General features: G+C 35.9%; 1 protein-coding gene across 1 annotated transcript in view; it reads right to left on the reverse strand.

Annotated features, from left to right (window-relative positions):
• The window catches only part of ZSWIM6 (zinc finger SWIM-type containing 6), a 100,922-nt gene that overhangs the window by 40,154 nt on the left and 37,676 nt on the right, over positions 1 to 23,092 (reverse strand). The window contains exons 2-4 of the mRNA XM_026717078.2: positions 15,432 to 15,788; positions 8,861 to 9,009; positions 6,346 to 6,496 (exon numbers count right to left, since the gene is read on the reverse strand). Of these exons, the coding sequence (XP_026572863.1) occupies positions 6,346 to 6,496; positions 8,861 to 9,009; positions 15,432 to 15,788 (657 nt within the window). The remainder of the gene's footprint in view (positions 1 to 6,345; positions 6,497 to 8,860; positions 9,010 to 15,431; positions 15,789 to 23,092) is intronic.

A 23,092-nucleotide genomic window follows, 5' to 3' on the forward strand; every position in this document is an offset into this window, starting at 1 on the left:
GAAATAAAAAGCATTTTATATGATTATACTGCAGAATGAGGTCATAGGGAATATTACATAAATTCATGTTTTAGTATATAAGATTAACATACTATTTAGCATTATAGGTGAAGTGGGCCTGCCTTAAGAATTATAAGGACATAGCCAATAGCAATTAATGAGTTTTAAGAATACATTTGTTCCATGTCAATTTCTAGTTAACATACTTTGTGTAATTCTCAGGAAAGTCCTTAACTTTGCTCAGTTTAATGATTTGCTCTCCTCACTGGTTGAAGGAAGCTCCAGCAACAGACCTGTACAAGAGTAAATTCCTTCCTGTCTGTTGTACAATCACTTTCACATGAGCTTTGCACTGCTGTCTTTATATCCCATGCGCTAAAAGACCTATATTAACTCATAGTTGTGATAGCTCAGAAGAGAATGGACTTCTCTTAACTGAGAACTTTACAACTAACCTCTATTATTGCTTGACCAATGTGCAGTAACTTTTGTGATTTTTGTTAGAAATCTGTATGTTTAATTTATTATTTTAATTTATGCTATTTGGTTCAGTATAACATTTTGCTTTGGTTAAGCTTTGTTCTGGCATGGTTTCCCAGTGAGCCTGAATGGGCCATTGTATAAACTGTTGCCAAGTTACATCTTTAAACATGATCCTATTCTGCAGGAACTCCACATTGACTGGAAAACTAAAGCATTAACTACTATATATTATTAACAGTGTCTACCATCTTCGGTAATGGGAAATCAATGAACAATCATTACAAAGACCATGCCAATCTAATTAGCTCTTTTTTTCTCTGTCCAGGAAAAAAAAGTTCCTTGGGAAACTTGGGAAAACTGGAGTAATTCTATAACACAAAAGGATAAACTTCATGTCAATAATTGGAAACTGAGCTGAAGAATTTTAAATAAGCTGGTCAACAATCCATTTCTGTCTTAGATGCAGAAGGATGTTTATTGTCAATGCTTTCCACTCATTCTTAAGAGAGCTGACTGACGCTGGATACACATTTTTAATTTTAAAAAGCTCTCTTGCTTATACGTATGTTGAGGAAATGAGGGTTTTGAAATGCAAGATCTATGTGATAATAGCTAGCATAGGAGACATTGTAGGATGGGAGATGATAGGAAGGGACAATGAAAAACAGAAACTGTGGGGAAACCATGCATACATCTGGACCTGTAATCTATACGTTGACAAGTTGCTGGGCTCCATCATTCTACCAGGCATAGATACTTGTCTCACAGATTCTTCTACTTCACTGCACTTATCAGATAAAGCCTCAGAAATTTAATTTAATAGTTTCAGCTTTATTAAGCTGTCACAAGAGCAACCCTACTTTGATAACAGTAACTGTGCCAATTACAGTTTGGTTTAGGTTGACATATTTAGTTGCGGCACATGAAAGGCAATAAAAGGCTGTTTTGCATTTTTAGTTTTTTTCATGTAGACTTTCCCCCCCATTAATTTGGCACTTCGTATTTGCTAAGGGGACATCTAAATTATATTCAAGGGCAAATGGGGCTTAGTTTAAAACTGTGATGCTCATATTTAAAACGGTCAGTAATTAAGCTTCTGAAGAGAGAACACTATTTGTGTTGGTCCTGATAGTGACATGTGACAATTGTACTTAGGGCTTGTATCTTTCAAGGTGCCAAAGGGCTTCCAATTCCCTATTACAGCCAGGAATCAGCAGAAAACACAAATTAACCTGCAAATCTGACATGCTGACAAAACTTTTCTCTATAACTAGTAGCTCTTGGAATTTAATTCTGAAGCAGGTCTTGTAGCAATATGATACCTACAGAGGGACAGAAATGCCCATGCTATACAATACTTTTGGATCAGGTGATTAAAATATATAACAATGATTTGGTGAATCTAAGTGACATACAGCAAACTCACTCAATAGCTCTCTATATTCACAACCAACTGACCATTAAGATAAACGTATAAAGTCCAAGAAAGGAACAGCAATTACTTTTATAAAAGACGGAAAACCCTTTATAGCCTTTTTGCTAAAAAATAAATTAAAATGGTGATTTGGGGATTTACCAATAATCTTAAACCAATGGGACTTTAAAAAAAGATTGATATGAAGAAAGGGGAACTATGCTGTATCATTTAGAAGGATGGAAAATACATCCAAGTATGTTTATAATTGCTGTAAAAGAAGATTGAAACTTCATTCTTTAACAGTTTGTCTTTATTTTGTTTTTATTTTCTTTCTATTTTTAATGCCTTTTACTGGGCCAGAGATCCAATGGTAGATAAAATACTACAAAGACTCTTCCCACTTCTTCAGAACTAAACATATTCAAACTGATTCCAGAGTACCTTGCAAATCATAACCTTGGTCTCATGTATAGGTCATGCTTATCCAGCCTCCAGTTCCAGGTAGATCTTAATAACTTTATCCTCCATATGTCTAGTAAATTCTTCACAATTTTAAAATGGATTTTCTTTATATCTAAATTGAACCATAATCTGCAAAAGATCTCACATCATGTAGGCATATCATATGTAGAGCAAATATGATAGCAGCAAAAAGAATCCAATTCTTTAAGAATTTAGAATCTACATTTAGTTTAGATTCACCTTAAATTTTAGCTTTTACTTTTACTTGCTCCAAAAAAGAAAGCAAATTCTGTACCAATGCATGTCTTTTGAAGGAATATTAAAAAAAACCTGAGACACTGTGTCTGGGGCTTTGACAGAAAAGCATTTCCATGAGCCAAAATCATCTACAAACTAAATTGATTATTAATAAGGGCAAGCTGATCAAATCACATGTTTGCTATATAAACATGCCCTGCCAATTCTAGGAATAATTAATACCCCCTCCCTGGCTTGTTTGGTCATTCAAATGTAAATGTATGTCTCCTGTCAAAATAGCAACTTTTCCTTGATCTTCACAGGGCCACCCTGTCAGCTAACCTCTTCAGTCTTATAAAGGAATCTAAGTTGGAAATTCCTTTTACTCATTATTAACATATTAAGTGAATGTTGCCTTCAAATAAATATTCTCATACTGATCATGACTGTGGGAATTTGCAAACATTGGCTGAACTTCAATTAACATCTTGTTACTTTAGCCTTTCTGCAAACATATTGTTCCTAAAAGCAGAACACTTCTTATTTAACATCCTTTTATAAAAGGTGGCCTCTTCCCAAGGGAAGAAAGGCAGTGAAACCTGTCTGATCTTGGGAAATTTTTACCACCTGAGAACATGCTTAAGAAAGCTTAGTAGCTAGTTGACTTTAGGGCTAACCTATAAACAGGTGTAAACCTGCAAATGAAAGTGAGCTTTATTTCATTTTTTTATATGTGCTCAAATTGCCCAATGACTTTCATTCTGCACTTGCAGGAGGGGAAAAAAAAACCTTTTATGATTTTTAATGATTTTAAAATAAAAGGTTTTCCTTTTTCCTGCAAATGCAGATTGAAAAGTCATTCCCAAACTCAAACATCAAAGTTCAAGCAATGAAGCTCAAACATCAAAGTTCAAATATTTTTGACTTTGGATGAGTTAGATTATAAGAGAAAATTGAGAAGATTCTGGCATCCAAAGGGTGTTATGTCAAATATTCCTTAGGGATACTCTTAAATGGGTAGGTTCAAAGAACTGGTGACAGCTAAAAGAACTGATGTGGAGACTGAAGGATTAACTTTTAATGCAAGCCTCATGACCTTCCCTGTCAAAAAGGAGTAAATAAAGTCAAAATTTCACAATGAGTAGTTCCATTGCTTACCATTAGACAACTAAAGTGTAGCAGGGACATAAAACCACACATCACAATCTCACTGAATAACCATGAGCGGAATATCTATACTGATGCTTCCAAAGATTAAGGAATGTTGTAATACCTTCTCAATGGAAGAAAATCTAACTTGACTTATTTCCAAACCAGGCCAATACAGCATTAACAAATCTATGTTGGTCATTTTATTTGGCACTCTCCTCTCTTGCAGTGTTTGAATGGAATCTGACACTTGAATTATTATTTGAAAAGAGGAAAATAGAAACTAATCAAAAAGAAAATAATTATTTTGAAGATTTTAGTCCTGGATTGAATAGAAGATTTGGGGCATAATTGAACTTCCATATGGTATTGTGTTGATTGAGTTACTTATTCTTAATCAGATTCCAGTCTCATAGACACACTCATACAGAAACCTTATAAGTTTGATCTGAGGCTTCATGCAAATAAGAATCATATTGGAAAATAAATCAAAGCCATTGGCTCTACTCTCCTGGAGCAGAGTAATTTTTCAACACAACTTGAAATTACCTTGCAAGGGTGGAGAAGCAAATGGGTGCTCATATTTACATATGCAATCTAATGGTACAGCAAGGAGTGTGGAGAAGCCAACAGATACACACATTTTATTTTTCTCTAAAATCATATTCTTAGCCCTAGCCTGAAATCAGGTGAAAAGCTGACCAGAAAAATCAGCTTTGTCCAAAAATTCCTGGAAACAATGTATCATCACCTGTTCAATTTTAACATCAGAAGTGGAAGATCTGTAATTTATCTGGCCTTACTTTTAACTTCCCAGAATAGAAGAGTTGGGTGGGGGGGGAATTACCATAGAGAAATAGCCACTTGCTTATATTAACCAATACAAAATCTAATGGCTTCTTCTGCCCGGTTACCCATTGGAAGCTGAATATGGGTGAATGGGCAAAGGATTAACAGCTCCAAGCAGCTCTATTTGCTCAGATGTCAACACCTGAAAAGTAGTTGCTAATTCTAAAGAGGTACTAGTATTATATAGTGGTTAATTAAAACAGGGATTTGAGGCTGCTGTGAAACTAGCAGTATTTAACATTGAAAGCATTAACAGAGGTCTTCAAACTTGGCAACTTTAAGACTTGTGGACTTCAACTCCCAGATTCCTGAGCTAACATGACTGGAGAAGGAATTCTGGGAGTTGAAGTCCAGAAGTCTTAAAGTTGCCAAGTTTGGGGACCTCTAACTTAGGAGTTCTCAATCACACACCAGATCCTTGTTAAATTCAGTCAGAAAGACATTTGTTCTCCCTTTCTGATCCAACAATCCACGGGTAGATTTACTCCCCATGGATGATTGGGAATCTTTGAAGGACATGGAACTTATATGTTGCAAAGTAATTGTTTCCCTGAACTAGCGACTCTTTAGCAATTCCTCTAAGAATGTCAAACTGACACACACTGAGCTGAAATGTGCTCCCAGCCCCAGGAAACAGATCTTAGTAATACTGTACACACAAGGTCATTATTAAATATAGTACATCCAGGGAAATGCTTTTGGAATTTGTTGCCAGGATTCCCTTACTGACTGCTTGTCTATAAGAAAGATAAACTGAAATAGCTGCAGCTTGTAATTTGCTCCTCTGGAACTTTCAGTGTTACATTCATTTCATTTGGAGCCATATAGAAATATAGTACTCCTATTCCAAAATACACAACGCACCAAAATAACACTAAGTATAAATTACAACTATGGTTTTTATTTCAGTTTCAGTTTCAATTAAACGTTGATTAAGATACTCCTAAGACTTACTGAAAGACATGAAACACAGCTTGTTCTCAGTTTGTGTTCTTCTAATTTTCAAACAGAATACCACATTTGACCCAGAACAAATTTTAACACAAAATTTACCTACTACCAGCTCAAATCAACAAGTACACACACCTCATTCTTCATACAAAAAATTCCAAATTCACATTCAGCCACTCATATAAACACAGGGCTAGTTTGGTTAGGATAGTGAGCTTGCAATGAATTTGATAAATGAGCTGAGTTTGGCCAATTGTCAGGATTTCCCCAGCCCCCAATCTTTACAGAGCAGAAATCCAAGTATAGCACAAAAAAGACATGTGTTACACTGAGGTATACCCAGACCACCCACTTGATTAAAAAATATGAATGAAGGGTCTTGAACTAACGTTATACAGTTTTCCATGCTGACTGAAAACTGATTGGTGAAGGAGTATGCCCTTTCAAAGACATTTTGGAATCAAAGAAGGTGCATAATTATGAAGGTAAACATTTACTATTAATAACTGCAGATCTAGCCCTTGTTAATACAATGGGTTACTTATTACATAGGAAATGTTTATATTCCAGCTTCTACTATTAAACATTTCACGGAGCAGTTATTTTTGGCTGTACATCCTTGGCTTTAGCAAAAATGCACTAATTTTGCCTATGAAAACAAGTTCCCAGGCTGCCATACTCCCAAAATCTGGAAACAAATACAAATTCTATTGACAAGAACAAGGGATACCCAAAGCACTTAATATTTCCTTCACTTCAGATCTGTTAAAAGCTTCTGCAAAATTATTTGGATTTACCTAGTTCATCCCACAGCTGCCTGTATTTGTCTGTCATTGCAGTTCCTTGTTGTCGCCAAAGTGACAGCCGTGGGTCAGCCATGAACTGTTCTGTTATCAGTGTCAGCATACGAGCACCGTTTGAGTCTCTCATCTTCAACATCTCTCGCACCTACAATATAAAACATGTAGTGTAGTACAATTTTTAAAAAAATACCCAAATGAAATAATATATACTAAATGAAGAACTGCTGGATGCAAGGGAGAGGTAAGTGGAAACACGGGATTACATCTGAACAATCAATATTGCCAATTTATAAAAACAGTAAGTATTTGCAAATACACAATGTTTTAAAAAGTATTTATACAATGAAGACAGAATTTTTTATTATGAAGTAGCCCAATATTGAGAAAATGATCTCATCTCATCTTGTCTCATCTCATATCAAAAATGTAGGAATTAGAAAGGAGATTATTAATTTAATTTTAAAAATATTAAAAACTTTAATAAGAACATTAAAAAGAAAATAATAAAGGCTTTCAAACTGATGTTCCTCTAGCTTAGAGCTGTTGTTCTAGGCCGGTTTCCCTCAAGTCTCTGGGAGGCTGAAAAAAGCCTCAAATCAGCTTGGGAGGCACAGTGCAGGTAAGGTGGGGCGAGGGGAATGCGCACTCGTATGCAGGGGGCAGGGAGGCACTCTGGCACACAAGCGCACACACAATTTTTGGCATAGGAGCCCCAAAAGGTTAGCCACCACTGTTCTAGGCATTTAAGGAAAAGAAGGAGAAATAAATATTAACATGAGGATAGACAAAAGCAGGAGTGGGATAAATGAGTGTACGGTCTGTGTGCCACATCACCAAATACAAAGTTAATTCACTGGACAGGAGGAGTTGATAGTATTTAATTCTAAAAAGAAGTTATACTTGTAAACATCTGTAATAAAAGGAACAAAGAAGACATAGCTCTAGCATGCCAATTTTTTCTCTTGTCAATTACGAAGCATGGATATAATAATTAGCAAATTCTTGCATGGTTCAGTGTATATACAAAAAAATAATAAACTAATTTGAAAATCCCACGATTTTGGAGAAAAATAAAACTTTTCATGGTAGCTCACATGTACCATGTTGCAAAAACCATTCTTTACAAAACACAGTGGTATACTTTGCACTCCTTCAGCATGAGAGGATTCCATTCTATATTCCAAGGTTCTTATAAACACTGGAAATAAAATTCACACACACTCTTAAGAAAAATGTTTAAAATATTTACTTTTTTCCCCACCCATGTTGTTATAAACAGTAAAGATTTTACTGATCATTCAAAGAACAAATTTAAGGAGAAATGCAAGGTAGAACCACCAACATTGTAAAAAGTCAAAGAAGCACAAAACCTACAATTGTTCCATTGACTGGCTATAGTACTTCAATTATAAAACACAGTTCTTATCAATACAATACAATTATTAGAAATCCTAGCAGGTTGATTGTTTCATGTTTGTCTGATGCTAAAGGTGTGCTGTTTTACTTCCAAGGCACACACTGATTTGGAAACACCAAATACAGAATAAGTTATTATTCTGATATTTAAGAGCCACGGTGATGCAGTGGTTAGAATGCAATATTGCAGGGTAACTGCCCACAGCCAGGAGTCCGATCCTTACCACCTAAAGGTTGACTCAGCCTTCTATCCTTCCTAGGTCAGTAAAATGAGGAACCATATTGTTGGGGACAATACGCTGATTCTGTAAACCGCTTACAGAGGGGTGTAAAGCACTATATAAGTCTAAGTGCTATTACTATTTTCCAACTTTGCATTGAACTGGCTTTAGCTCTAAATTCATACATTTCAACATTCCACTTTAAACCATACCAATCATACCAATACTACCCTTGACTACAAACATTCTAATCTTCCACCACAAGTTTCAGTTTATTCTATCCTTCTAACTCCCTATGCAGTTTGTGTACAATTCTGATAATAAAACATGCAAAGCAGATCAACCAAATGGTGTCAATTTACTACAGATTCCATCCCACTGCCCAAAGAAACAATATAAGTATTTGCAAATCTGCTTACTTCATTCCTTACATTAAGTAACCAACTTCTCATGGCAGTCCAGATTTCCCATTTTTAAGAAATAATTGTAAGACTTATCACATGACATTGTTATAAAAATATACCAGTCACTTTTCTTTGTATTTTGATATTCCTTTTATACTGGTGTGTGTGTGTGTATTATTATCAATACCAAAGCAATGACATTTAAAAATTCAGATTTGGCCATGTTAATTTGTATTTTTTTCCAAAGAAATTGTGTACTATTAACATCAAGTAGTCCTTCTTCTGCACCTTAAAATCTTCCAAATGGCGAAGAATTCTGAAAAATGTAGACCAAGAAATCCAGATGGTATCAGACCAAGAAATGGAGCGGGAGCATTACTAAGTGGCTAAATATTATGAAGTCAACGTAAGAATGAAAGATTAATAAAGCATTCTGTCAAAATGAAGAAAACATCCCTTCTTACATACCTTTGCAAAAAGCAAATTGAGCTGTTTCCCTGATCCATGGTATCCACCCTGGGAAAGAAAGAGTTTAACTTGTTCCTGAACTTGCTCTTCATCCAAATGCCAGCAGTTTTCATCATCTATACTCGCTCCTGCTGTAGGATCAGGGGCACCTACACAGTAGAAACAAAGACTATATGATTACTTAAATCTTTTTACCGATGCATGAGGATCCAGATGTTCCCACCTAAAATAACAGTTATTGGTGATTGATTGTACCTATTATGTGTGCACTGACACTAAGCAACAATATGATAGAATTCTGTGCATATTTAACATATTTAACTCTAAAGGAACCTATGTGTGCACATCTTTATAGATTATTATGTCAGAAGCTAAAAGAAAACTCGAGCAATAGCCCTCTATGACATAGGGATAGGTATCATTACTCACTGGCAAAATGAGTGCTTTGAACACAAATTCCATGCTCAGTCTTTAGCTTCTGAAATTAAGATTCTCAAGTCTGATAAATCCCAAGCCTGCCCCAGATCTGTGAAACATCCTGGCCTCAGTGATCTGGCAGTCGCCTTCTGGAAGGCCATCAAGACCTACTATTTATCCAGCACTGCAGTAGAGTCGTGGGAGCCTATGGATAGTTGTTGAAACACCCTAGGAGATTGTTGGGGTATCATGATTGTGGGGGGGATTTATTTTTTATATTTATGGTTTTATAATTTTCAGTATTATTATCGCGAGCGGCCTAAATTTTGCCACACAAATCTTTTAAATATATGAATAAATAAACTGACCTTGTGCAATAATTTCTGTTCTTCTATCTCCCTACCTCCTTATGTACTGTGGATGGCTAGTAAATCAGAATCACTGTTCAAGGTAGTCAACTCACTTGTTGAGAGGAATAGGAGAACTACACAGAACTACTTGCATAGCAGCTTACCAATAAAACTACTCAGATTTTCTTCAAGCCTTGACCCTTCAGTCTAAAGGGGCTTAAAGTGATGACTAGGGTAATGTCTTTAATTATCTGGGGCTTCTTGCAGCCTGAAGATCCCATTAAGGTAGGCAAGTATTCTCTAGCTGGCCCCTTTTTTGAGGCCGAAGAGAAATGACTTCTTGGATCAGGAAAATAGTCAATGCCATGTAGGGGAAGGCATCCTCTCCCCAATTTGAAGGAGACTGTAATATGCCTTCAAGAGGCGTTATCTGGATCCAGCTACACTGAATAACTATCATGCAGTCTTCAATTTCTATTTTTGGAGAAGGCTATTGAAAAGATGGTAAGGGTCAATTGCGGCACCATCAAGAAAGCAGGATTTTTTTGGAGCCTTTTCAGCCTGGGATCAGGTCCAGACATGGAACCAAAATAGTATTGGTTACTTGGGTCAGTGAGCTATGTCAGGATGGGGAGGAGGTAATATATCCTTCCTACCTTATGAGACTTCTCAACAGCAAGCATTCCTTCTGGAGATATTATGAGGGCTGCAGGCACTGTTTTATATTGGCACTGGTCCTTCATTACCACGTAATTCTAGTCAGGGGACAGGGAGGAGGAGGGGAGGTTGGCTTAATAGGGGTAGATCTTTTTCATCTTTCTCTCGAACATGGAACTGTTGGAAGAGCTCACCTTGTAGTTTGAAGTAAGGTGACATTTAATTGAGTAAGTTGGAGACAACTGGAAATCTTGACTCAAATATCTGAACGCTATTGGGCTTTGGATGGGACAAAACAGACTAAAATTGAACACTGCTTTGGCATCAGTTTGGTCAGCTTGATAAAAAAAAGATGTTGAGACTCTATAAAGAGTGCAGAGAAGAGCAACAGTTGCAGGAACTGGATATGTCTAGACTAACACAAGAGTAACTCACAACCTTATCACTCTCAAAATTCTTGCAATGTGTTAAATATACATATTGTATTCATACCTTTGAAGACCACTGAGAAACTGCATCTGATAATACAATGTAGTAGGATATTTTTTGTCAATAATATAATAAAATGCACAGGTTTTCAATATGTTTCAAGTGCGCTTTACAGTACAGCATATGTGGCTGGTTCCCATGTAGTTTCTTTTTCTAACTACTTTTTCTAACCAGAATTGAGTCACTGAGTATGTATCTCTCCGGAAAAACTGCTTGTGGTTCACCAGTGTTAGAGAATAACACAGTGGCTCCATCTGTGGCTATTATTCTAGGTCCTTTGTTGCTATTATGCTGTTTTGTATTATTTACCATAGGTGTTCTGTTGTGCTGTTTTTATATTTGTTTTTAATCAGGGGTGTTTTAGTTTGGGGGTTAACCACTGGAAATTCTTTAGAATTACAGCAACATGCAAGTAAATAAATAATGCATATCATTCAAGATGGCTTGCACCATTTAAAATCAATGGAAAAATTAAAATATGAAATAAGCAGACTAAAATATTTTTAAAAATCTAATAAAAATTAAAGCAGGCAAATATGGGGCACAACACTGTCTATAATTTACTTTGTCTGTAGCGTGAATGCCTTCCTAAAAAGGGTATTACTCTTCTAAAGAGTAACAAAAACAGGAAGGGGGCAACACTTGACTATCTGAGAACAGCACTATTAATTATTTTTTTGATAGAGATCTACAATTAAAGCAATGCTTAACTTTGGCATTTCCAATTCCATTAGCAAAAAGCTCAAGACAATAGAAATTGCACAAAGTGGTCCAGTCTCACAAAAGTCATTCGAAGGTGGGACCACCTGCAATACATTCAAGACTGATCATTCAACTTTAGGTTATTTTTATTTCTATTTGTTTTTCATACTTAAATTGGAATTGTAATGTTCTAGAAAATAAGTTTTGCTCCATTTTAGTACCTATAAATATTTCATTATATCTAAAATGTTTGGAATTATTAAAATGTAGAAAATACAGGAAAACTATTTAATTGTTTTTATAAATAACTCAAGGTGGCAAATATAATTAATACTCTTTTCTCCTCCTATTTTTCCCACAATAACAACTTCTGATGAGAAAGAGTTAGTGGCTCAATATAGAAAATTCCAGAAAAAATAAGTGGTGTCAAAAGCATACGCATGCTTTTATTACAGGAAGTATCAAACTGATGAACCTTCCATGATTTTTCTTCTAAATAGAGAATGAGTTTTCTATTATTTTAAACAATTTCAAATTATTTTAATTATAACATATATTTTGCAAATGGAACAATTAAAGCCAAGAGGCTGTGATGGAATACTTTTGCTAGATGACATCAAGCATCTAGTCAACACATCTGCAGTTGATAATCAGGCAAGCCAGTTTATCTCCAGGGAATCTTTAAATGGCTGAAGAGTTGGTAATAATACTGAAAAGTCATCTACGTACTTCCCTGACTTGCCCAGTTTCTCCAAGTTATCCATCTTAACCACAAGGGAACAAATGTTTTCTAAAAGCTTAAAACAGTGAGCACATACTCTTAACCTCCAACTTAAGACATCTAATAATACTTGAGTATATAATGGAAAACATCAGGTATCCCTCCCGTGCTTACTAGCTATCTTTCTAGTTCTGAGGTGCTGTACTGTTACAGTTTGTCAAGAATGTTATGAGATTCTAAGCTTTCCATCGAGATTTGCTAATATCTACTCATTAAGGTCATAGTAGAGGAAGAGACAGACTTCAAAGTTGATTGAATGTTATCATATCAAGCCAGAACATTTGATTTTAAGAAAAGTGACCATGCAGAAGCAAATTCAAATAAAACCTGTTCTGAGTTGGGGAATAAGATGCTACGGTGCCTGAAGCCAACAGGAAGAGAAGCTCAAGAAGGTCACAGGTCCATATTAGAGGTATTAAAGTTAAAAAATAATCAAAAAATTATAATGAAAGCAAAAGTGACAGTAAAAGAAGCCAATGAGTAAAAACATACAGACACATCTCTCTTTGAAGGTTAGATACACAAACAACTGAAGGGCAGAAAGCAAGAAAGGACACAGTACATACAGTATAGGAAATGGATTTAAGAATAGTACAGACAAAGGAATAGTACAGACAAGCAGACCAGAGCAACAGAGGTGTGTCAGGAAAGTAGAATTCATAATGAGCTGAGCTTAGGCAAGGCTGTTGAGGAGGAAGAAAAGCCTTTATACATACATGCCTTTATATAAGGCAAATGAAAAGAATCAATATACTAGCAGTCAAATAAACATTGTAAAATATTAGCAACAAAGAAACATAATTATATTCAACTATTTTGGTTCAGTTCTCCCCAACACAAGACTATGTTAGTACTGCCAATAAATTTTGGGCAGAACTAAAGCCTGAAACTGGGAGAAACCTAGTCAGGGATTATCTGTTTACTCTGAGTGAATTAAAATTTCCATGACCAAATTAATTCCATCGTGGGTTGCTGAAAAAAACTAGTTATCATCTGCCCAATTCCTTATGTATTACCTCTGAGAAATCCTGGAGAAGAGATGAATTGCCTGATGACTGGATATTACCCATTATTTTCCAAAAGAAAAACACCTAGCAAATTAGAAAAAGTAATTTGATTGTAACCTAGGAAAATCCTAAAGGGGACTATTAAAAAATGAATCCATAAGCATCTTGAAAATATATATATAGTAATAACCAGGAGTCAGCATGGACTTCTCAAAAACAAATAATAGTAGAATCTGTTGGGTGTGTGTGTGTGGATTTCCCTTTCTTGGATGTTTTTAATTGAAGGCTAAAGAGACACCATCTGGGATGCTGGGGTTTGGATTTGACAGTTTAAATGGCATCTTTCAATTTTATAATTCTGTGAAAGTAAATAATTCATTTTTGGGTGCCACATTAATTTAGTCCCAGCTACATTACATGAAATTGGAATTTGCTCTTTACTCAAATCTTTACTTAGAATGTATGCATTCTAAGGACATTTAATCTATGATCAAATCTGTAGGCACTTCCAAAGATCTATATTAACATAGCTCGTGTCAGTGCTAACCACAAACTACCAACTTCCAATTTATAACCAAATATTCATATTGGCAAAGAAACCTTGTCCTTTCCTCAAAAAATTGCTAAATATTACAGGGATGAGTAGGGAAGGAGGAAGAGGTATTAGCCAAATTGGAATTATCACATATACTTTTTCAGGTAGTAAATTAGAAAATTAAATGGATACTCTAGTCACTTAAGAGCAGGACTGAAGCTTGACAGAAACATGGCTAAAAAGTACCTATTTACTTCACAGTTGAAATTTTCAGGCCAAATGAACTGCATCCTAAGCTACCAAAGGGACTTTCTTATGGTCTGTCCAAACCTTTATGCATTGTCTTTAAAAACTCCTGGAAAAGTGGTAAAGTCCCTGATTAGAACAGCAGCACAGCAGGATTGGGCAAAGAATTCAAAGCAGCATCTTCATCAAGTGGCTTTTAAAGTGCACACCCTTGGGCTTGCGGTTACTCCATGCAAGCGAGCAATTTATATACACTAATTCACCAGAAAGTTGGACACTATGGCCTAACTTAGCTTACAGAATACATGAATTAACTTGGGAATATCTACTGGTACACTGTAGAGTCAAATGTTAATTATTCCAGTTTGTAGATGTTAAAGATCACACATTTTAAACAACAATTGTTTGCTTATTTGCTTAAATTTCTTGTTTATTTTGACAGTAAATAATTAGCTGCAAAAAATACATCCTGACATATTGTTCAGATGTTTCTGAACAAAACTGCCTGTCCAAATTCCCTTGAAAAGAATGATTACACCAAACATATTTCACCTTGTGGGGGGGGGGCATTATATTCCTCTCTACTTTCAATTATACATTCTTGATTACCTATAGCCGATTCCTCAGGGCACCTTCCTAGATGATTTCAGGCTTAGAGTTTTCTGTCATTCAAGTAGATTTCTGACATATAAAATTTCAATTAGAAATATGTTGATCATCTACAAGTGGGAGAGTTACTCAGTTGGCACTGAATTAACCCCTTCCCCAAAATAAATGAAATCATTGCTTCTTTAAACAACAACTATATAAGTCAGTAGAAAATAATTATGTTGCTCTTCCCTTGTTGAATCTGAAATCGTAAATCATTTATATATTTTCTCAATGTGGCTGAGCAACTGTTGTTCTCCATGGAAATAGGTCATTAGACATTAGAAACTGACCCTTATACTTGTTTCTGACAGCTTTATCCAATCTGCACATGCACATGAAAATTCTGATAATGCAAATCTAAGCCTATAACCTATATCTGAAGGCCTCATCAGACCATCTCATTTCATACCTCTTTTTTATTTGACATCACAGCATGATATTTAGAGGGGCAGCATTGCTCAATGTGGGTTCATGCACTACAATACATGAATGGAACTACAGTCTTTTCTGCAAGAACAGGCAGCCTTTCCCAGTTCTCAGTTAGCTTTCTGCACATTGCCTAATTAAACTAACAGGCTAAAAGTGTCATTTGTTCTAAACATATTTGGAGGGAGAACATGAAAGGAAGTCCAAAAAGCTTATGGGAATACAGTATCAATGGGATTAAACTTGAAGTACTTTCCTGGAAGAAAGAAAAGGATTCTGGAGCAAGCACTGAAGAAAAAAACTAACTCACCATGAACTTGATTGATCTCTGAATTCTGAGAAAGGATTTCATCTGCAAGTTTTTGAGCCGTTGGCAAAACCTCAGTATGGTGCACTGTAATCAAATACTGTACAAATTTTTGCAGTTGGTCTCTGTTCATTTGAAAAAGAGTCTCTGAAATGGGAAGATGCAGTTTGACCTGATCTGGCTTGCGGATCCGGTATAAAGAAAGGGCCACAACATGGGCACAGTAAAATATGTCTTTGTTTCCACAGCTACAGGTCACTGAGGTAATCTTGCAACGATCAAAGCTGATAGCCACATTGCAAACAGTTTCTGGCTCGGACTGCATGGCAGGTTCAGTCACGGTACCGCTCAGGTGGAAGCCTGTTCATCAGAAGAAAATAGTCAATTTTAAAAATTGGCAAAATGTGCATTGGCTATTTTAAGCAAGCAAAGTGCTGAATGCATTTAAATAGAATTCACCATCTTAAAAGCAACTGTGGTCTTTAGCAGCAGCCACTAAAGTCACCTAAAAACACTTATATATATAAATAGTTCTACATAGGGGTGGGATTCAAAATTTTTAACAGCTGGTTCTGTGGATGTAGCTTAGATGGTGGGCATGGCTTGGTGGTCATGTGACTGGGTGGACATGGCTTGGTGGTCATGTTTTTGGGTGGGCGTGGTCAACTCAATATCACTCACATTGAGGCATGCATCTCCTCGCCTGGCCTCTCATGACTGTGGGGATGCTGCAACTGTTCTAAGTGTGCAAAATGGTCATAAGTCACTTTTTTCAGTGCCATTGTAACTTTAAATGGTCACTCCACACAAGCAAAGTACCAGCAAAGGAGGAGGAAAAAACTCCAGAGATGTTCCTGAGACAGGAAGTTTAGTCCTGCCAAGAATGTAATAAGGGTTAATGGAGAGGCAGTTTCTGTAAGCAACACTAGAATGTTTCCTTCCTGCCTTCCTTACAGGATTAAGCCAGTAATTTCTTCTAACAACCGGTTCTCCGAACTGCTTAGAATGTTAACAACCAGTTCTAGCAAATAGGTGCAGACTGGTAAAATCCTACCCCTGGTTCTACATGAACTAATATGGTAAGTGTGTTAAATGATGACTACAGAAAAAACAGGAAACAGGCATTCATAACCAAAATACTGGATTTGCTTTAGAACCCTCATAATAGTAACAACTTCCAGCACTACATGTTGCAAAGGGTAGCTGGAAGCTTCTATCAAATGGAATGTAGCAACATTTTAGTGCCTTTATTTATTTATTTTAAACCTAATGCTGTGCTCACACATGAAAAATGTCAAAACTATAGGGATAGAAATTATTCAGGAAACTACGCTTTTCTTCTCAACTGTTAGTGTACTATCACAAAATCTGCGTTAAGATTATACTCTGGAGGAAGCTATATGGATTTCCAAATTCCAGTGAGTGTATTCATTTGATGCACACAGACCTAGAATAAATAAAACTGACTTCTATGTACAACTTTTTAAAGTTGCTATGTGACATCCTAGTACTTCTACTCTATGAATCTTTAACTCTTTACTACCACATATTCTCTTTTCACGGGCTTTTAGATCCACTTATTCTGTTAATCTTGCCACTCTTTCTCAAACTAAAAGCTTGACCACCCAGAGGAAACACCAGCTGTTATGGAACTGCTTTAAGAACAAGCACTTTTGAGTATTTCTAGATAGGAAGTAAACTAGTTTCATGCAGAGAATAAGTTTACTGTAATAGTATTTTTTTAGCCCATTGTTCTATGATGGGCATCCAATTCTTACATAGGCAGTCCTCAAATAACTATGGTAATTGGGACTGAGAAGTCTGTCATTAAACAATGTAATTGTAAAGACCAGCATCACGACTGTGATGACTTAAACAGTCCCAGTTGCCCTGTGTGGCTGTTAGGCAAAACATCCCATGATTATCATTTGCAACTTCCTTCTGGCTTTTCCATGGACTTGGGAAAGTCAGCAGGGAAGGTTGCAAATGATGATAATGTGACAGCAGGGTACTGTGATTCTTGTAATTGTGAGCCATTAGCCAAGTGCCTGATTCATGATCACATGATCGCAGGGATGCTGCAACAGCTGCAACTGCAAGGAATGGTTGTAAGTCTTTTTATTCACCATAATCATAATTTCAAGTGGTCACTGAATAAGAACTACCTGTAGAATGCTTTTATGTGTTACTTTTTGTGTGGGGAGAAAGCACTCAAATATGTTGGTCCACCTCTTTCTCAGTATGACATATAAATACCCATGACAACCTGACATACTAAGAAAAACATGACTGATAAAAGAGTTTTTTAAAAATAATAAAATAAAATAATAAAATACCTTAGCTTGATGATGACACATGGAATCATTTTTGGAGTGAACATTCTTCTACAAAATCAGTAAGAATCAACCCATTCCACCAACAGGCTTCAACAAAGAATTATTTCTCAAATATAGTACCATACTAAATAAAAGCAAAACTATCTTCCACAGGTAAACATGTATAATTCTTTAATATATACCTTTTCACAATGAGTTAATTTTTTTTCAATTACATGTAATCATTTCTTTAGAAAAACACAATTTTGATTTGATATCAGAATTCAGTGCCTTAGATTTTTTTAAATATCATCTCTGAAAATAAGTACTTGTGTGATAGGTAATCATGGAATACTCATGGAAAAAAATCTATGTATGACCAGTTTCTTTCAGTGAATATAAAGACTACAATTCATAGGCACACATACAGAAAGAAATACACAATTCCATCTCTTTCAGCTTCTCATCAGCTTTTATACTTGATTAGATTTGGGGCACAGCATGGGTGAGTGAAAAGGTAAGGAAAATCAGTAAAGATTACTTTTATCTTTTACAGTGAGGAGATTTGTCAGAAATAACAAAATACAATTAATATTTTTCATTTCCACTATAGTGACACTCCACTGCTTGAGTGAAAACTTATAAATGGAATCATATAGAAGATCTCAAGATGTCCTCAGGAATACAGTGGTTTCCCAGCAGCTCCAATAATTACACTAAGGAAAAGAAATGCTGAGGTCCAGAAGGAAAAACCAAATTTGTCATAAATAATGCAGGTAATCTTTTAATTCTGGCAATTACTTTTTTTTTTTTTACCTTTGGAAGAATATATTATTTACTGCAATCTCCTCTAACAGATATTACATTTCCAATCAAGACGGCAGCAAAGTTTTGCCAAAACCCACAGCAAGAAATGGCACAAGAAAGAAAAGTAATGAAGTATGCAATGTCCTACCTCAACTTCAAGATCCAGATGACCTAGATCAGTGGTTCTTAACCTGGGCGATATTGCCCCCCAGGGGGCGATTTCATTTTTCAGGGGGGTGATGGAACAAAAAGGGGCGATGCAGGGGCAAAGGAATGGAAGGGGGGGCAATGGAGAGAGAAGTTTGGGGGACACTTCTGAGACTTTTTTCGTACAGTGAACCACTGTATATCTGTCATACAAAAACATCAGATCGGTTGCTATTAGTGGATTGAACTGTGTTTTTAAATGTTCCTCCACCTAGCTTCAGTACAGAACGCCGGACATATGTGAATACACAGCACTCATCTTCATGCGCGTTGAGCAGCAGCCTCTATCAATCTACCCATTAAATTTGTTGCTCTGATTTTTGCTTTCCTTCTGTAAAAATTTTCTTTGTGACTTTTTAACCCTTTTTACAGTGTGCATGAATATATATTTTCCTCGAATCTTAATTTAGTTTCAGAGTTTTCATCTTGAAATTCTTAGTTCCTGCACTGAGGTTTGTTCTTATGCCCTTTTTATATTTCTTTTTGCGTCTTAAAATGAATTTGTAATTAAATCATTAAATGTTACTGGTTTTGGGGTGTATTTCATTTTCTTGCAATTGAACTTTGTTTTCAGAGGTCATTGCATTTAAGTGTCTTGAATAAATAAGATAATAATGAAATACATATATCACGAAGTTTGGGAGTGACATGATGGGTGGCATCGGAATTTTTCACACAGTTGAGATATGGGAAAAAGACTGGAAATAAATTATTTGCATCGATATGTCCTGATGACAATTTTAAAGAAAACAAAAAACGTGTTTGCATAAATTAAAGAATTATTTCCCTGTGTTGTGATTGAGAGGTTATGTTGGGGGAGGGGGGCGTGATAACTTCCTCAATGGCTCAAGGGGGGTGATTCTTTCAAAAAGATTAAGAACCACTGACCTAGATGACTCCTTGACATATGATGACTGGGAAATTCTGGGGGATGAAGTCTACATATCTTAAAATTGCTGAGGTTGAGAAACTATGGTCTAGAATACTCCCACCTATGCCGGGGACTGATCCAAAAACATTTTGCTTCCAAAGTATTTGTTTTTAAATTTTATTTATTTATTTATTTGATTTGTCAATCGCTTACAAGATAACAGGTATAAGTATAAACATAGTTATGAATACATGAGATGGATACATATAAGAAAAATAAAAAGAAATAATAGGACAGGGATGATAGACACGATTGGTGTGCTTATGCATGCCCCCTACAGGCCTCTTAGGAAAGGGGTGAGGTCAATAGTAGACAGTCTAAGGTTAAAGTTTTTGGGGTTTGGGAAAGAAACCACAGTCAGGTAGAGTATTCCAAATATTGACCACTCTGTTGCTGAAGTTGTATTTCCTGCAATCAAGTTTGGTGCAGTTAACCTTGAGTTTGCATCTATTGTGTGCTCTTGTATTGTTATGGTTGAAGCTGAAGTATTCATTTACAGGTAGGACACTGCAATGTATGATTTTATATATTGTATTTAGATCAGACCAAAGGCGGCATAGTTCTAGGTTTTCTAGGTCTAAAGTTTCAAGTCTGGTGGCATAAGGTATTCTGCAATTGGTAGAGGAGAGGAGAACTTTTCTTGTGAAATATTTCTGGACTTTCTCAACTGTGTTAATATCAGATACATGATGTGGGTTCCAGACTGATGAACTGTATTCAAGTATTGGTCTAGCAAATGTTTTGTATGCTCTAGTTAGTAGTGTGATATTACCAGAGAAAAAGCTACGTAGGATTAGGTTAACAACTCTTAATGCCTTTTTGGCTATGTAGTTACAGTGGGCTCTAGCACTTAGATCATTAGAGATGAATACTCCAAGGTCCTTGACAGAGTTTGGATCCTCAACCAGGTCTTGACTATTCAGTTTTGCCACAAATCTTACTACCCCATTTGAAGTTTGAAAAAAACCCAAGGCAAACTCTTTTCCAGCAATCCCAAACAGAGAAGATAATGTTTTTGGATTAGATTTTTTTTTTTTGTAAAGCATACCATGGACACGCTCACCAAATGGCTACCATGAGAGACTTGCCTACTCATAAAATGACTGTGTGGTAGGCATTCCCAGTCATAAAATACTAATTTGCTATAAAGTAAATTAGCATTTGCCACTCTCATACAAGAAAGAGGATCAAGGTGAATGGAGCCTCTATATCCAGGAGGGCTCTAAAAATATTTTAAAGTTAATTAAGAATCATATTTTGCTCTATCTGCTATGTCTTTGGCCTCATGGACCAAAGTAATCCCAGTTAACTCTTTCAAACTATAGTTTTGAAAGTTTCCTTTTAAAAGTGACCTTTAATTAATAGTTGTAAAAATGAGAGACAGATTTCCCCTTCAAGGGTTTTCCAATATGGTAACAATTATTCCCTTCATGCATATCCTGTTCAAGCTGTGAACCGTTTTAGCAAGATACTAACAGTCTTCTGTAGATAGCAAATCTGAACAATTTATATTACCTTACCCCTCAAGCAATATCAGGGGCAAAACCAGAGAGAAATGATCAGCCACCTCAATAAATGAATCATATACATAACAGACATATCAAAGGCACTCAGATCTTTTTCCCTCTTAAATTCACACTCAAAGTGTATCCCTTTTACTTCTTCCTGTATCTGGAATAATGAAGAACTATTTCCCTTTTTTAGTATTTTAGATTGCATATGCTAGTTCCTTAAAAAAAATAATTATTATTCTCAAATAGTACCTTATCTAGGCAGTAGAGATGGAGATAAGGAATTTCACATTTGATGTTTTTTACTTCCAATACAGTCTTGCTGTAAAATTAAATGTTTGCTAGCTCCATGAAAACTAGAGTACAGTATCTCACCGTGGTACTCCCTTCTTTTCATTGTCACCTGCATCATGTAAATGAAGGGAACAATTATATATGCAATATAGGATTTATTTTTATCCTACCTTTCCTCAGTGGTCTATAGTAATCTACTAATTTTATTTCTACAATAATCTTGTAAGTGGATAAGGATCAGCAAAAGTAACCTATTCTATATCATGCAATGAATTCCATGGTCGCATAAGAATTTGAATTTGGCTCTTTAGGGACTTCATGCAATACTTTAATCCCTATCCTTACACTGGTTATGTGTATGTCAGAGTGACAGAGGAAAAATGTCACCAGTAAGCATGAAAGGCATGTGCCAACCTTTTTCTCTCTGGCAATGCCTCTCTCCAACAGTCATTTTGTGATTATTAGTAGAAGTTTTATTAACATGCTACTGTTGCTCATGTTAGTCAAAACCTTATGGAACCCAACAAACCCAAAGCAGAGTTTTGAATTTAAGCTACTACCCTTATCCACTTTTCCTGTTTATGTCAAAGCCTGTCTTTACCGATAAGGATTGTGGAAACCATCAAGAGCCTCAAACATTTCCTTTGTTTGTTTAGTTCTGTCCAGGGTCACCATTTGGTTACATAGTTTAAACACATGTCTGTAAAACTACATTACTCTTTAGAAATGGGGAGGAGGTGTTTTCAGGGAAATGTTTATTTGAAACTACAAATATGTCACTTGTTTTCTCCTCATGATTTCTCCCCAATCGGAGAGATTGAAGGAGGGGAGATTAAAAAAAACTAATACTCTGTTATTTTCTCTTACTACCAGTAGATAACACTACTTCAAAAATAGAGGATTTGGGGGTTGTTGTTGTTTTGACAAATGAACATTGACTAGTTATGACAATGACACTAAGACAGTATCTGACTAGTCATTGAATGAGATGATTGAAAAGTGTAAATTCCACTAGAGATTCCTTCCTTGCAAGAAGAGATGGTTAGAAACTGCCTGTCTGCCGGTATTTTTTATTGCAACATGAACAAATATCTGCTTGTCCTTTGGAGTAATTTGAATTTAATACAGTGTAACAGATGAGCAATCTGCTTTATAAACTAGTTCCAACCTTCCTGCCGCCCACCCCTCAAACATTCTTGGATATGCTTCCCTTAAGAGCATATTTCAGCACATCTTGCTGGCTCTGGGAGCCAAAATGCCCCCCACTTTTGATCTCTCTCCAGTCTCTTGTGGACCATACAGCATAAATTAGCTATTCATTATGTGTGAGGGAGTCACAGATAAAGGTGCACCCTGCTGCGAAAGACTGCTATTTTATATGTCAATTTTAGAATAAAAGCATCTGCTACCTTACTAACATGTATATTTAAAGCCACCACATATAATACACTGTTCATTGCTTGTTTATTCAGATATTATGAACATCTCAGTAGCATTACTCAAAATGATTCCCTCTGTGTCTTCCCTTTCCCACTACTCCTTGCAATCTGCTCCCCACACTCCAAAGTGGCTTGCTTGTCAGTTTTGTTTCAAGATAGT

The sequence above is a fragment of the Pseudonaja textilis genome, chromosome 2, assembly GCF_049901715.1.
Source record: "Pseudonaja textilis isolate UNSWEBS1 chromosome 2, rPseTex1.2, whole genome shotgun sequence".
In the NCBI taxonomy this organism is placed as follows: domain Eukaryota; kingdom Metazoa; phylum Chordata; class Lepidosauria; order Squamata; family Elapidae; genus Pseudonaja; species Pseudonaja textilis.